Source organism: Amblyraja radiata, chromosome 12 (assembly GCF_010909765.2).
Source record: "Amblyraja radiata isolate CabotCenter1 chromosome 12, sAmbRad1.1.pri, whole genome shotgun sequence".
In the NCBI taxonomy this organism is placed as follows: Eukaryota; Metazoa; Chordata; class Chondrichthyes; order Rajiformes; family Rajidae; genus Amblyraja; species Amblyraja radiata.
In genome coordinates this window covers 7,773,410-7,790,738 of record NC_045967.1, presented here as the reverse complement: position 1 = coordinate 7,790,738, position 17,329 = coordinate 7,773,410, and the positions used below count along the sequence as shown (strand labels likewise).

Sequence of the window (17,329 nt, the reverse complement as noted above, 5' to 3'; positions counted from 1 at the left end):
CCGAAGATAGACTCAAAAAGCTGGAGTAACTCAGTGGGTCAGGCAGCATCTCTGGAGAAAAGGAATAGGTGACGTTTCGGGTTGAGACCTTCAGACTCAAAGAGTCTTTTTTTGCATATCTTTCATTCATCTGTTCTATGTCTCACGTTTCCATTTCCCCTGACTCTCACTGAACAAGGGTCTCAACCCCAAACATCACCTGTTCCTTTTCTCCAGAAATGCTGTCTGACCCGCTAAGTTACTCCAGCTTTTTGTGCTATCTTCAGCTTGTATTGCTGCCCCTTCGTCACCACGAATCTCCCTTTACCTACTGTGCTCTGAGATTATCTTCTCTATAAAATGCAACAATTTAAATTTGGCAATTTACAACGGGGAATGAATATTGGCCTAACCAGATATATTCAGATCACAAAGTGCTGGAGTAACTCAGGCAGCATCTTGTGTCTTTTTTGCACGAGATTCTGTCTGTCCATTGAATTAGTTTAGTTTAGAAATACAGCCCAGAAACAGGCCCTTCGGCCCACTGAGTCCTCGCTGACAGCCACCCCCACACATTAACACTACCCTACACACACTAGGGACAATTTATAATTTATCCAAGCCAATTAACCAATTTGGAGTGTGGGAGGATACTGGAGCACCGGGAGAAAACCTACACAGGCTTCCAGACAGCACCCGTAGTCGGGATCGATTCTGGGTCAATGGCGCTGTAAGGCAGCAACTCTACCGCTGCACCACCGTGCTGAAGAATTACCCCAGCACTTTGTGAACTTTTGTGTACATGTTCCATGTATATATATCCAGATCACATATATGAATCAAAATAATTTGCCAAAGAAGATTTAAAAAAATCACCCTGGGCAAAGATATGGTGGTAGGATAATCTATCGTCACAAGTTAATGCCCTCGCACTTTACACTAGATGTTTCAGCTGTGCTTATCCTAACTTCAAAGAAATCACCTAATTCAAAGAGAAAATTGTCAGTTGTTGTCTGCTTGTGTGAGCGGGGGCTAATGAAGTTGTAAGGCGACTCAGATCAGTGGGAAAATGCATGATGCCAAAGTATAACGACATGGGCTGTTTGCATGAGTAAAACAATGCTCTGTAACCTTTACGTCTCCTCCTCAGGCGATCCGGGTTTCAACGGCCCTCCGGGTCCTCCTGGTCCACAAGGCACACCTGGAAGGAATGGTCAAGGCCGCCCAGGTCCACAAGGCCCCCCTGGGTTGCCGGGGCAACCAGGTAAGATTACCATCGAGTGGGGGTGGGGTCAGCCTGGTCTGAATACCTGACGCTATCATCATCGGTTCAATTCATTGACTGCTAGCCAACGTTGCAATCATTTCCTTGGGTGTCACCAGCCATTTCCTGACACATATACCACTCTAATGATCCAATGTAAATGCGCAAAATACAAAGGAAACATGAATAATGGAGAACTCGATTACAGCAGTGGAGAATTCTCCAAGGCAGAAAATGCAATAAAATGTGCAGATATTGGAAATCTTAAATAAAAATAGAAAATGCTGGAAATACACTGCAAATCAGGCAGCATCAATGGAGTTAGCATTTCAACTCAATGACCTTTGCACATATCTAAGCAATAGTTCGGACTCAAACATATTTTAAGTTATTGAGAAAGGGAAGGGGTGGAGAGAACAGAAGAAATGTGTGGACATGAGTGGAAACTAGAGAACTGGTCTCCACCATCCATCTGTTCCCCTTGCTGGACAGTGACTCCACCCAGAACACCAGGCCATTGTCTCCTAGAGATGACATTTCTTGTGAAGATCTTCCTTCTACAGCCCCAGAATCACTTTCCTCAGCCATTTCTAACCCTTCTCTTTGTCAACTTCTCTCTATCTCCATCTCACTATCTCCATCCATCTTAAGCAAAGCAAGAATTTAATTGTCCTATACAGGGACACATGACAATAAACTCACTTGAACTTGAACTTGAACTTGAATAGCTATATGAAAACTATCTATTGTAAGCCCACAGACTGCACCACCCGCTACCCTGGTTTCCCTATGCACTCCGTTCTGTTCTTACAGTATTTCTGTCTCCATAATATCCATTCTCACAACAACACCTTCCGCAACAGCGCTTCCAAATGTCCTCCTTTTTCCTAACATTTTCGATTTCCCTCTGCCATGTTTGAGAGAGAATTCAATGATGGAAGTTCCTTATCCTCATCTTCTAATCCATGGGTCTCCACCTGCAATAGATTGTCCTCCATAAATTCCACAACCTTTATGGAGATGCCTGCACCAGATTCACCACTACCCTTCCAGCATGTCAAAGGAACAATTCCCTTGCAAATCCATAGTTAACTCAGCAATCTCTGCCTATGCTTACTCCCTTTTAACATAATCTACCCATTCTCCATCCCACTCTCCCTCTGTCTTTGATGCATTCCAATCAAGCCTAGTGTAACTGAGAAGCAGCATCCCGTCATCTGACCAGGCACATTCAACAATTTCAGATACCCAGCCGATCCAGTTTGCAGTAGAACTGGTTAGTACTGATGAGAGGTCATCAAGCTGTGGTAGTTACTCTGCTTTTCTCTTTCCAAATGCTGCCAGACATTGATGAGTATTTCAACCATACTGTGTGTTAACTTTTTCAGAATTTGCAGTGTTCTGCATCTCACAATAATCTTTCTCGCTCTTTGCTTTTATTCTCTCTTCCATTCACACATCCTCGTCAGCATTTAACAAGCCATTCCCATCGTCCCTCATCCTGTTTCAACCCCTTGGATTTCTCTCATTCATTTGCTCTTGGTTTCCACCCTATCACAGATATTTGTCCTTGCCGCACCTCCCTCTTACCCACAACTTAAAACATGCTTGGCAGTTCTGATGACAAATCACTGGCCCAAAACATCAGATTATTTGCAGTACGTAAGATACTTTTCAATAGGTTTGCAATGATCTTTCCTGCTAAGGTTGTCCAACCAAATAAAAAATATGTCCGAATGATTCAAGACCATGAATTATATAAACTAAAGTTGTTTACATCAGGTTATTTCAAAGTCCTGTTTAGTTAATGGCAAATGAAAGGAAACATAGCTGTTCTGCATTGAAAACATCAAAGTTAGACTGGTTACAGTATGCCCCTGTCCCATTTAGGAGACCTAAACAGCAACCTCTGGTGACCTTGCCCGCCACCCATGGTTTCCATGAGGTCATCGGAGATTTTGGTCACTCTCCCTAATGGTCGAAAGTGGTTTCCGCGTGGGCGAGGCTTCATCTAAGTTGCTGCTATTTTTTCATCATGTTTAAAACTGGCCTCAACTAAAAATAGGTTGCCGTTTTAAAAATCGACCATTTTTTAGTCGCAGTTCTAGTCAAAGCCGGTTTTCTTCATAGTCGAGGAAGGTTTTCAACATTTGCGTGGGAGGTGGCAGGAGGTTGCAGGTCACCTCGACCTTGATATTTTTTTGGGTGGCGGGCAAGGTCACTAGAGGTTGCTGTTTAGGTCTCCTAAGTGGGACAGGGGCTTTAGTAGAAAACATTTTCATATTGTTTTAAATAACTTTTCGCTGAAAGTTGGACAACACAACAAAAGTTTCTGTATGATGCAGGATTCTCTCGAATCTCTTCAATCTTGAATCATAAATTGCATAAACGACATCAGGTTGTTTCAAGGTAGACACAAATGTTGGAGAAACTCCGCGGGTGAGGCAGCATCTATGGAGCGAAGGAAATAGGCGGCGTTTCAGGTTGAGACCCTTCTTCAGACTGATGTGAGCGTGGGGGGCGGCGGGAAGAAGAAAGGAAGAGGCGGAGACAGTGGGCTGAGGGAGAGCTGGGAAGGGGAGGAGAAAGCAGGGACTACCTGAAATTGGAGGTCAATGTTACAATATACAATACAAATTTATTGTCATTTGAGCCCCAGTGAGACTCAAACGAAATTTTGTTTCCACAGCCATACAAACAAAAACAATGTCCTACAGACATACACACAATTAAGTTCACACAAACATCCATCACAGTGAACCCACTGTGATGGAAGGCAAAAGTCTTTTCTCTCCCCTGCTCTCCATGTCTCTCCCGATGTCCAAGCCCCAGGCGGGCGATGCTAAGTCCCACGGCCATTTTAGGCCGTGCCAGGCGATTTACGGCCCCGCTCCCGGTCTAGAAGTCTCGAAGTTGGAGCCCCCGGCGGGCGCTGGAATGTCCCACGGCCATGAAGCCATGCCGGGTGATGTACTTCCCCGCTCCGGGTCGTTCCAACCCCACGACACGGGCTGGAGAAGTCGCGTTGCGGGAGCTCCGGGAAGCGGTCTCTCTCTCACTCCCCCCGGACCCGCGAGCTCCCGATGTCCCGACAGTCCACCGGACCTGCGGCTGCGTTGCTGGAGCCTCCGAGCCCCAGGAGTCGAGTCGCAGCAGCGAGTCACCACCGCTCCCCACGTTCCGAGGCCGGCCAGCCCCACGATGGTGAGTAGTCCGCAGCGCAGTCTCCCGAGCCCCCGGGTCGTTCAGGTTGGAGGCCGCTCCACGGTGCTAGGCCCCAACGACAACGGAGACCCGACAGGGAAAAGGTCGGGTCTCCCGGACAGGGAAGAGATTTAAAACGGTTTCCCCCTCCCCCCCCCCCCCCCCGCCCCCCACATATACACATTTAAAAACCAGTATTTAAAAAACACCAAACACTACATTTAACTAGACAAAAAATAAAAAAAGACAGACAGGCTGTAGGAGCCGCTGCAACGAGTCGCGCCGCCACACACACGTTCATACCCCTGGGGTGTAAACTGCCCAAGCAAAATATGAGGTGCTGCTCCTCCAATTTACGGTGGGCCTCACTCTGGCCATGGAGTGAGAACTTCTTCAAAGTAGGCCTACTCTTACACTTGTAGGAGATTTTGCAGTGTGAGAACTTGTTCAAAGTAGGCAGGTTGTTTCAAAGTCACTGAGTATTTCCAGTAGCATCTATTTTTATTTAGTCATTTTAAGTTGTCTATCTGCTCAACTTGTCCAGCATTAGCTGACCACATCATATACTACTATTTAGGCATTTTCCCACAAGGAAAGTAGACCCACAAATCCACAGGCTATCACCCAAGAATTTCCATTGTGATCACATACCACCTTTGATCCCTGCCATTTGTCATGCCCATGTATGGACAGTCCATTCACATGGGACAAATTAGTGACTGTAGCATAACTTGTGGGTCTTGGGATCTACTCAGCGCAGCCAACATCAAGGGAAGTTCAATTCTGCAGGCTGCCAATCTCCTGCTGAGCAGCAAATTAAAATTAGTTATTTCCCTTCTGTTGGAAAGCCCCTAAGAAACGCTACAGTTAACCAAAAGAGGAATGAGTAAAAAGGTTCCTTTTGGTGTGATGATCCCCATTTTAGTTTTTTTTGTTTAGTTTAGAGATACAGCACGGAAACCCACCGACCAGCGATCCCAGCACAATAACACTATCCTACGCACACTAGGGACAATTTACATTTATGCCAAGCCAATTAATCTACAAACCTGTGCATCTTTGGTATGTGAGAGGAAACCGAAGATCTCGGAGAGAACCAACAAGGTCACGGGGAGAATGTACAAACTCCATACAGACAAGCACCCATAGTCAGGATCGAACCCAGGTGTCCGGAGCTGTAAGGCTGCAACTCTACCCTCTACACCAGCATGCCGCCCTGTCTAGCACTCTTACACTTGTAGCTGAGGTTTATATCTCACACCTTCTCTCACTCATTCCCGTTAATTGATCTCCCACTGCCAGCGGCCACTTGTAAAACTGGTCTGTAGGTGAAGCTTGAATGCAATGTGGAAAACACAAATACCAAATACCATATGATACGATACGATACAATACGATGGAACTTTATTTATCCCAGGAGGGATATTGATCAGCCAACAGTCATAAAACACAAAATGTCCAAAATCTGTGACCATTATTCTGAATGAATACCAAACCTGGGGACTGAACCAGCACACTTGTCCAAAACTGTGAGAAATCTGACTTTTTACTTTGGGTGTATTGGGATTTAATTTGGGATTACCCAGGTTATTTATATGGGGTAATTTAATTTGTTAATTTCATTTTCACACTCTGCTGAGAATGTGCTTCCAGCTTTTAGGAGTTAAAATGGTTCAGGTAAGTTGTATGAAGTTGGCTCTGACATACAAACTTGTTTGGCAAACCCTTTATCTGTGTTGGAGGGGCTTTTAGCATCACAAAATTGTGCATGGGATTCACCCGTGTCATAGTATTTGTAGAGTACAGGTCTGTAAAAACATGTACGAATACACAAAGAAGATTTGCCAAACAGGAAAGTCAGTGCTAATTTCCATGTCATTTGTAATCACTGATATTTGCTTGTCACTGCATGATTCAAATCGGTTGTGCCAAAATCAGATTGTTATCCACGTGCAAAGTTTGTGCATGTTAGAGATTCCCACACACAATCAGCTGTGACTCATAGACACGGTAGGGAGATGTTCTTAGAATGTGGAGTGAATGTTCAGTTCATTTGTTGGAATGACATGATTGACTCACAGCTGTAGAATCTGCAATGAGAGCAAGAATTGCCAATCAGTTGCCCAGTTTATTTCTCTTCCAAATTGAAGAAAGAATGGGCCTTTCCTTATAATCCTGAATGCTCTTTAAGGGCCTGTCCCACGAGCATGCGACCTGCATGGGGCAAGCGGGACCAAACCGAAAGCGGGGACCGCGCGGAGGTCGAGTGATCCCCGTACAGGGCCGGTCCCACCAGCATGCGCCTGCATGCAGCTAGCGCGACCAAACCAGAAGCGGGGGCCGCACGGAGGTCGAGTGAGTGACATGAAGTTCGAGCAAAGCCCGCGGGAAGTTCGCGCATGACGTACGGTGTCAAGACGCTGCACATGCCCATCGAGGCGGTGCGTACGGCGTCGAGGTGGCTGCGGGCCGGCAGGCCGTTGCCGCGCAGAATTTTTGAACACGGTCAGTTTTTCGGAGCCCCACGCGATGTCAGGACCAGCTCCGCACAACTCCATACGGCTCCGGCGATCGAAGTGGGACTGGCCCCGCGAGGCCGTACGGCTCAAGCGACCACGTTAGGTCGCGCTTGCCGCATGGAGTCGCATGCTGGTGGGACCGGCCCTTTACACTGCAAGAATAATGGATGCAAGTTTTCATTTGATTGTTTAAAGCACTACTAACCAGTTTAAATATTATATGCATGTAGAGCATGACCAGTGGTTGCTTTTCTTTTTCCCTGTTGATTTGTCGCTTATCTCCTCACTGGTGGAAAAAATGTCAAGTACCAATACTGGTGTATGTTGGTGGATGGCTTTTTGTACCCAGAGGTTATTGAATTGCACTGGTGATGCTGTTCACCAGTTGATGACTGAACATGGTAGGATCTCTCAGTAGTTTCTCTGTGCAGTGAAATTCCGCCCAGCCGTGCTCTCCTCCCCCTTCCTACCCCCAGAAATATTCATCAACTGAAAAGCCAGATTTCATGCAAAACCTGGTAGAAGTAGATGTGTAGGAAGGAACTTCAGATGCTGGTTTAAACCAAAGATAGACGCAATAAGTTGGAGTAACTCAGCTGGACAGACAGCATCTCTGGAGAGAAGGAATGGGTGACGTTTCGAGTCTGAAGAAGGGTCTCGACCTGAAACGTCACCCATTCCTTCTCTCCAGAGATGCTACCTGTCCCTCTGAGCTACTCCAGCTTTTTGTATCTAGCTTCTGGTAGAATTAGAGCTGTCCAGGACATCCATTATTGCAATTCTTGTTCTTGGCAAGACAGTGGTGTTTGTAAGGGAATTAGGGTCTTGGTGGTAACTTGGAAAGTTAGTGGGTGTTGGCTGGTATTTTTCTCAAGCCATCCACAAACACCAACTCATTTATAAAGCAGAACTACACCAGAGAGTCTCTTCATGCTTCCTTTCTTTCAGCAGTTGATGTGAGCTGGGAGAAAGGGAAGTGACAAAAGAACAGAAAGATGGTGACGTTTATACATTGGAGTTGGTCATTTTGTTGGTTCTAGTCTCCAACAAGTTCTTCTTCACTCTCCTTGTCATTTGTCTGATGTGCCTCTTTGTTTTCTACTTTCATCCAGATCTCTATACCACACACTCTTACTCCAATTATATTCTCACACCAACTCAATCATAGTCCTAGAGCTCTAGGGGCTAGTGGGATCAAGGGATATGGGGAGAAGGCAGACACGGGTTATTGATTGGGGACGATCAGCCACGATCGCAGGGCCGAATGACCTCCTCCTGCACCTATTTTCTATGTTTCTATAGAGTGATATGGCGTGGAAACACACCCTTCGGCCCAACTTGTCCACACCGACCAACATGTCCCAGCTACACTAGTCCCACCTGCCTTTCTTATCCTTGCCTGGGATCTCCAAACTTTGGAAGCAGTCACCTTGCTGTGCCATTAATTACTTTGCAAGGCCTCCATCTTGTTATCACCCATTCACTACCTCATTTTTATTTCAAATTCTGTTCAGTCTAAATGATACTCTGTGCAATATGCTTGGCCATTAACCTAGACTTCCAAATTTAATGCATTTTTGGTTTTTGAGGAGGTACATTTCTATGGATGATTCCTTGACATCACTTGCATTTGACTTTGAAAGACCAAAAAATGAGATTATTTTTTTTTCATGAAACACTTTCCCACTGGATGTGACTCCTCACCAGAAGTGTGCATTCATGAAACTGCCTATCACTTCATCAATGGTAGACAAAAAAGCTGGGAAACTCAGCGGGTGAGGCAGCATCTGTGGAGCGAAGGAATAGGCGACGTTTTGGGTCGAGACCCTTCTTCAGCAATGCATTTGCTATCTATTGAATCAGACTTTAATTTGAACCTCAACTATTTTTCCGGGAAGATGTTAACGGTTCCCATGGAATTTTCCAAAAGCAGATTGGGCGCTCCTCCTTGTGTCATGGTCACCATGTATTAACATGACTAAATTAAACAGTCCTTCCAGTCATTTGTTATTTTGTAAATACTTTAACATAAAGAATTTGGCAGCCAACTTTCCAAATGCAACAGGGTATTTTACAAAAATAATGAATTTGGCCACTGTCAGTGATTGAGAAGCCACCGCACACTGTGCTTGTGACAACGAACGGTAAAATGTTGCCATCGAAGTGGTTTTGAAATTCAGGGCCATTCGATCAAGGTTATTCCAAACGACAACACCAATATTGAACCTTGGGATTTATTTAATTTTCTTTAATCAATTGCAGAAGCATAAAATGTTTGATTAACCTGTATTTTACATTGTTGGACATTGTTCTTGGTTTCTTTGTCTAACCAATGACTGGCATTCCTCTCATATGCAACTTGTAACTGCTTGGTGGCTCACGTCTCCCTGACGACTTCAATATGGTGAACCTTGATCCCCTTCAGGTCCAAAAGGTACTTGCAACAATTGCTTGGCTGTGGTTTAATGAAAGTTTTCTTTTTGCGGGAACATTGACCTATCGTCGTAGGCATCTTGTTCTGTAATCCTTTGAACAGCTTTTCTTTCTCTCAGCTGGTCCCTTGAGTTCCAAGAAACAACATTTCTGGAGTACATTTCTCTGCATGAATAACTAGTCACCATTATTCTTGCATAACATTGGAGCTAATGCATATTGTTTGGATTGTAGAGAAAACCAGAGCCCAACAGTGGTCTGGTTATACCCCATACCCCACAACCAGGAAATACCTCTCCTGTCCCTGCCTCAAAGATGTGACAAATAATACAATGAATAACACTGATAACTTGCATTATGACAAACAAAATTTGTTTTTAAATTAAAAAGGTTTCAAAACGATTTACAAGAATGTTCTCGGGTCTGAATGGCTTTAAGAGAGGCTGGATAGGCTCGGTCGTTTTTCCCTGGAGCAGTAGGAGGCTAAGTGGTGGCCTCATGGAGGCATATAAAATAATGAGGGGCATAAATAAGGTGAAGGACCGCAGTTTTTTCACCCAGGGCAGGCAAGTCGAACACTAGAAGCCGTAGATTTTAAGGTGAGAGGGGAAAGATTTTAAAGGAATCCGAGAGGCACAGAGAACGAGCTGCTGAACAAAGCTGCAGAGGCAGGTACAATTACAACAGTTAAGCAGACATTTTTGGTCTGAAGCACGGATAGGAATGGTTGGAGGGATATGGATCAGGCGCAGGCAAGTAGGACTAGCTTGGTTACTCATCTTGGCCGGCATGGACAATTTGGGCTGAAGAGCCAGTTTCCATGCTCTATGGAGCTTTGTGACTCTAAACATGTTCCGGTGTTCGAAAGGAATATCAAAAAGAGGATTTACTTCACATCAAATGTTAGCTGTTCTTTCTTTACTAAATAAAGGCAGGATGAGTGAAATACATAGTAGGGTAACTCAGTGAGTCAGGCAGCATCTATGGAGGGAGAGGTCAGAAGAGATAGGAGCAGAATTAGGCCATTTGGCCCAACAAGTCTACTCCACCATTCAATCATGCCTGGTCTATCTCTCCCCCCTAACCCCATTCTCCTACCATATCCCCACAACCCCTGACACCCGTACTAATCAGAATCTATCTATCCCTGCCTTAAAAATATCCATTCATGACCTTCACAACCTTCTGTGGCAATGAATTCCACAGATTCACAAAAATTCCTCCTCATCTCCATCCTAATGGAATGCCCTTTAATTCTGAAGCTAGGACCTCTGGCCTTGGATTCTCCCACTAGTAGAAACATCTTCTCCACATCCACCCTATCCAGGCCTTTCACTATTCGGTAAGTTTCAATGAGGTCGCCCCTCATCCTTCTAAACTCCTGTGAGTACAGACCCAGTGCCGTCAAACGAGTTAGATGTCTCCTGCCCATCAAATTACCCTAAATTACTTGGCCTCCACCGTCTTCTGTGGCGAAGAATTCCACAGATTCACCACCCTCTGACTAAAGAACTTGCTCATCATCTCCTTCCTAAAGGAACGTCCTTTAATTCTGAGGCCATGACCTCTGGTCCTAAACTCTTCCACTAGTGGAAACAACTCGACATCACTCTATCCAAACCTTTCACTGTTTGATAAGTTTCAATGAGGTCCCCTATAATCCTTCTAAACTCCAGCGAGTACACGCCCAGCGCCATCAAACGCTCATCATATGATAACCTCCTCATTCCTGGGATCATTCGTGTAAACCTGCTCTGGACCCTCTCCAGAGCCAGCACATCCTTCCTCAGATATGGTGCTCAAAATTGCTCACATTACTCCAAATGCAGCCTGACCCAAACACTAGCCAGCATCTTATACAGCCTCAGCATTACATCCTTTTATTGTACTCTAGTCCTCTTTAAATAAATAGAAAAAGATAGGCAATGTTTAGGGTCAGTCTAAATATTTCAGGATTTATTTTCTTTCTAAAACTACTCAAAGAATACATGTTCAAGGAATTGAATACCCCTGGTATTTCGTACAGAACACATAAGTGTGGAATTTACAAAGTTATAGTGCCCTTAACCATATGATATTACAGGTGCACAACCTTTTATCCGAAAGCCTTGGGACCAGACACTTTTCGTAATTCGGAATTTTTCGGTTCTCGGAATGGAAGATTTTTAGCGTAGATTTTAACGGCTGGCTCAGTGGTAGAGTGCTCGGCTCATATCCGCAAGGTCGCGAGTTTGCGCCTCGATCCCGGCAGTTACTCGATCGCGAGTTTGAATCTTCAATGTAGTTTTTTTGCAGAATAGGAGAGAATAGGGAGGGTTAGGCTGGGATCATTCTCTGCGAGATGATCTTAGTGCGGGAGACAAGTGTAGGAGAGGTGTACTGACTGTGTGGGCAGAACTTTGGAAGTGATTGCCCACCATTCTCAAAAGCCGCTGTGTTTCCCTGTCCCTCCAACTCCAGAGGAATCCGCTCCCGATGGGCCGCTACGGCGACAAGTGGCAGTTCGCCCACAGCCCGAGCTGCGCCACCCCAAGAACAAGACGTACCTTGCACACCATCAGCTTCTGCCCCTACGTGTTCCTCTGGAGTTGGAGCGGAGCTGGGCTGGAGTTGCTGATCTGGGATCTCCGTGCTTGCAGTGGGCCTGGGGGTCGGTGTCCCGATGAGGGGGCGCAGCTCGAGCTGTGGGCGAACTGCCACTTGTCGCCGTAGCGGCCCATCGGGGAGCGGCTTCTGGTGGTCCTGACGTCTCTCAGCTCCTGTCCAGGGGGGTGGCCGGAGACGTCAGGACCAACAGGAACCCGCTCCCCGATGGGCCGCTACAGCGACAAGTGGCAGTTCGCCCACAGCCCGAGCTGCGCCCCCTCATCCGCCACCCCAAGAACAAGACGTACCTTGCACACCATCAGCTTCTGTCCCTACGGGGAGCATGTTCCTCTGGAGTTGGAACGGGGCTGGGCTGCTGCTGGCTGTGGGTCTCTGGGATCTCCGTGCTTGCAGTGGGCCTGGGGGTCGGTGTCCCGTTGGTCCTGACATCTCCGGTGACTGGCACTGACCTGCTGGCATCGCCGACGTGAAGACAGTGCAAAGCCCCCGCGCCGGTGCAATGGGCTGGAGTTGCTGATCTGGGATCTCCGTGCTTGCAGTGGGCCTGGGGGTCGGTGTCCCGATGAGGGGGCACAGCTCGGGCTGTGGGCGAACTGCCACTTGTCGCCATAGCGGTCCATCGGGGAACGGCTTCTGGTGGTCCTGACGTCTCCGGCCAGTTCGCAGTTTTCCTCTGGAGTTGGAACGGGGCTGGGCTGCTGCTGGCTGTGGGTCTCTGGGATCTCCATGCTTGCAGTGGGCCTGGGGGTCGGTGTCCCGTTGGTCCTGACGTCTCCGGTGACTGGCACTGACCTGCTGGCATTGCCGACGTGAAGACAGTGCAAAGCCCCCGCGCCGGTGCAATGGGCGGGGAGCTGGAGAGGGGAGGGAAGGGGTCACACACATGGCCGGGAAGCAGAGGGGTGTAGGTGGGGTGAAACTGAAGGGAGCGACAATCTGCTTCTGCCTGCCCGCTGAGTTAAAAAGTTCCCACGCAAGACTCACGATACACTGTGTATCGTGAGTCTACCGTGGGAACTTTTTAACTCAGCGGGCAGGCAGCAGCAGATTGTCAATTATTAACCCTCCCGCGCAATATACCCTCACCTTCTCTTTTATGAATGGAGATTTAGTTCCCCTTTCTTCGAGGACAGACCGGAGGTTCCGCTGTCACCTCTGCGGGCCGCCCTCGGTGAACGTCTTCAAGGACCTTTCTTCAAGGACCGAAAAAATGTCCGCTATTTGGAGCTTTTCGTTATTTGGAATTTCGGATAAAAGGTTGTGCACCTGTACCACAAAATAGATACAAATGCTAGAGTAGCTCAGCAGGTCAGGCAGCATCTCTGGCGAAAAGGAATAGGCTACGTTTCGGTTTGAGTCCTTCTTTCCAGTCTGATTGCTCAACGAATAATGATAGGGCAAAGTGATCAATGTGTGAGTTGTTTGATCAATACTGCAATAGTAATGCTTGATCAACAACACTCGAGTGGAACCAAGAGAAAACAGGTTATTATCACACAAATATTTGTCAGGTTTTCACAGATTTGCCTCTCCATTTAAATCAAATTTCTGTGTGGGGAAGGGGGTTCACTATTTATAGGGTTTCGGCCCGAAACGTCGCCTATTTCCTTCGCTCCATAGATGCTGCTGCACCCGCTGAGTTCCTCCAGCAATTTTGTGTACCTTCGATATTCCAGCATCTGCAGTTCCCTTTTGATCACTATTTATATTACTGTCTGGTGGAAATAAACATATGTAGGCATTTTTCCATATCAAACTAAATGAAAGAAAGTTATTTCTGTACATATCTTCACACATGTGCATAGAAACTGTCAAAATATTAAAGATGCTAATTGATTTTATGATTTGCTTTGGTAAATTTGGTGGTCCTATTAATATCTAAAGGAAGGTTTGAACACAGGTCAAAGAGTTATTAACACTGCAGTATTGTTGGTTTGTTTCAACTTTTGTTTCCCTACTTTATGTGTGAAATTGAGTCTTTATTAACAAAACATTTACTGTTTAACACCATTTATCAAACATTTGTATAAAGACAAAATTATTGCAGTCCTGAGTTAGTTGCATAGAACATCAATGCAAGAATGCAGAAGCTACCACCTCCAGACAAACAGTAATAAATAAGGATGAAGATGAGATCAGTGTACATAAGAAAGAACCAGTTAGCAAAGAAAATGGTTTGAAAAATATCGTTGGTTTGAAATTTTGAATCCGCAAGTACCATTTCCTGAATTTGTTGTTGATAATCTGTTTCCTTGATGTAAACTAGGATCACCAGGCCAGTTTGGTGACAAGGGAGACCCTGGTCCTCCAGGCTTGGATATTCCTGGCCCTGCTGGAGATAAAGGACATCCAGGGTTACCAGGCGGTTCAGGTCAACCAGGTCCCCGAGGTCCTCCAGGTCAACCGGCAAGAGATGGGCACCCAGGTCCACCAGGTAAGACCTATGTGGAATCCGTGACATATAGGACTTTGCAAATAAATTCCAAGCAGTCTTTCCACGAGATGCATACCAGGAAGAACGTCTATTACTGAAATCATTCATTTTGTTTTATTGTTCCACTGCCTAATCAATGTTTCATTTATTAGGGAGGGGTGGGCCTTTGCTATCATGAGAGAAGGGTGTAAAAAAATATTTCCTTCCTCATCTCACTCATGACATCCTCTAAACCTTACAGTAAAAAAACGTTTGGAGTGTATGTTTGCTAAACTTTGCTGATGATGCAGAGATAGGTAGGAAAGTTATGAAGCAGACATCATGAGACTATAATAGGATAGAGATAGGTTAAGTGAGTGGCAAATTAAGTGTAACATGGGAAAATACCATATGAAATTCTCAATTTCTGCAAGAAAAATACAAAGCAAAGCCTATTATCTAACATTTATCTAAAAGTAGGAGGTTTGTGCTTCAATTATATTGGAACCACTTCTGGAGTATAATGACAATTGTGGTCTCCTTATTTAAGGAAGGATGCTAATATTTTGGAAAATAATTCAGAGAAGATTTGCTGGCCTAATAATACCTGGAATGAGCAGGTTACCGAGCATAGAAGGGTTGTGGAGGTTAAAGCCCGACGTTTATAAAATGCTGAACAGTCATGGCAGGCTGGGTGTGGAGAGAAGGCTTCTTCCAGTGAGAATCTAGAACCTGGAGTTGGTAATGTAAAAAGCAAAGGGCCCACTTAAAAGAGAGGCATGGGAAAGATTCTGCACTCAGAGAGTAAATTCGGTGTTTGGAAGCCTTCCTCAAAGTATAGTGGAATTGGAATCTTTGACCATTTTCAAGGCAGAAGTATAGAAATGTAAGGAAGAGAATGAGATGTTTCTGACGATGGATAAGAATGCAGATTTGAGATTACAATCAGATCTGCATGACTTTGTTGAATACTGGGAAAGGTTTGATGGGCTGAATGACCTCATCCTGCTCCCAATTAACATTTGTATAAATTATTTGTTGTCCTGGGTTGTGCTGGTGTCAGAGGTTATGGGGAGAAGGCAGGAGAATGGGGTTAGGAGGGAGAGATGGGTCAGCCATGATTGAATGGCGGAGTGGACTTGATGGGGCAAATGGCCTAATTCTACTCCTATCACTTATGATCTTACGAATGGGTAGGCTGAGCAGTAGGGAGGGACTGTTGAGGAGGGTTAAAGGAATTGGACAATATACAGGAAGATAGACACATCAAGCAACACATTTAGGTGTGTGTATCAGGGATGAAGACATTTCCTGACAAGGATTAGAATAGCTTTTCAAATTACTGTGAACTTTCCAGTCCTTTGAAACATAGACCCTATAACATACCATAGTATTATGTTATATAACATATATAACATAACTATAATATAACATAACATAACATGGACCTTTTAACCAGACCCAGCAATCAGTGGTACATAATGTATGACTCCTTTTAAGATAAACACTGTGTGTTCTACAGTACGTTTTCCACCTTAAGCAAGCTTTTACAGTATTATGTGGTAATTCACATAAGGTAAGAAACACAGCAACAAACTTGGGCAACTGGAGCTTCAGAAAATGGTGTTGACTAGGTAATCTATACACCTCGATTGAAGAATAATTCTTCATTTAAAAAAAATAATATCACCAGATCTTTCATCTCTACATGAGAATAAATGAGGACCTGGTCTAACATTTCAAAGAAAAGACGGCACATTCAGCAAGCATTAGCCAAGATGATTGAGCTCAGATCTTTGGTGTGGATCTGAGTTCCATGACCTTCTGAATCAGTGCTAACCACTGAGGCACAGGTTGTGTAAAATATCTCTCAGTACGTTCACCGATGATTCACAAGATGGGAACAACTCCTAAAATGTAAATTGTATGAAACATAATGACTGTTCATTAATATCAAGAGCATCTCAAATATTTGCAAAAATCTCAGGTATTCAGATGTTCAATAGTTGAAAGCAAATCTGCATATAAATAGCAGGTGCTTTCCTTTTGTTGAAATGTTCGGTACCTGTACAAATTATATGAAGCACAAATATTGGAGGCAGAGGGACAGTGCTATTGATTTATCTCCTATGTGTATTGATGAAGCTTTCACATGTTAAAAAATGTGATTTTCTAATTCCTGAGAAACTTTCATGCTCAATATATTGGCAAATTAAGTGTAATGTGGGAAAATACCATATGAAATTCTCTATTTCTGCAAGAAAAATATGAAGCAAAGCCTATTATCTAATATTATCTAAAAGTAGGAGGTTTGTGCTTAAATTATATTGGAACCACTTCCAGAGTATAATGTCAATTGTGGTCTCCTTATTTAAGGAAGGATGCTAATATTTTGGAAAATAATTCAGAGTAGGTTTGCTGGCCTAATAATATCTGGAATGAGCAGGTTACTGAGCAGAGAAGGGTTGTATAGGTTAAGCCTGACATTTATAATATTTAGACGTTTATATATTTATTCCCATGCTCAATATAAACTCAACTCAATATACAAATGGTCCCATTTAACTATTGACTTAAGGAGAACGAGCATAAACACAGAAGGATGAAAGTTGAAAAGAGGTACGTTAGTGGAGATTGTTTATATGCCGAGATGCAACTTGACAGATTAGTGGGCAGTGTTCAGTAGTTTCATTCCCAATCTGTACTTTCTCCACAGGTCCAAAGGGTGATATGGGTGTGATGGGAACACCTGGTCCTGCTGGAGGCCCTGGTCCTCCTGGAGGCCCTGGCTTTCAAGGACCGAAAGGTAAGTGTAACTAAAGCCACACCCGGCCTCAGCGCCACATAGTCGGGGGAACTTCCGGTGGAGATTTGCCTCAGTTGCCAGAAATTTGGTGGTGGATATGTAAA

At 44.8% G+C, this 17,329-nt stretch overlaps 1 protein-coding gene across 7 annotated transcripts in view; it reads left to right on the top strand.

Moving 5' to 3' along the window:
- The window catches only part of col4a5 (collagen type IV alpha 5 chain), a 256,174-nt gene that overhangs the window by 172,017 nt on the left and 66,828 nt on the right, over positions 1-17,329 (top strand). For 6 of the 7 annotated variants that reach the window (XM_033030174.1, XM_033030172.1, XM_033030173.1 and 3 more), the window contains 4 exons: positions 1,130-1,243; positions 9,392-9,400; positions 14,273-14,440; positions 17,136-17,225. In XM_033030174.1, coding sequence (XP_032886065.1) covers positions 1,130-1,243; positions 9,392-9,400; positions 14,273-14,440; positions 17,136-17,225 — 381 coding nt within the window. The remainder of the gene's footprint in view (positions 1-1,129; positions 1,244-9,391; positions 9,401-14,272; positions 14,441-17,135; positions 17,226-17,329) is intronic. The other variant, XM_033030176.1, reaches the window with a different exon arrangement.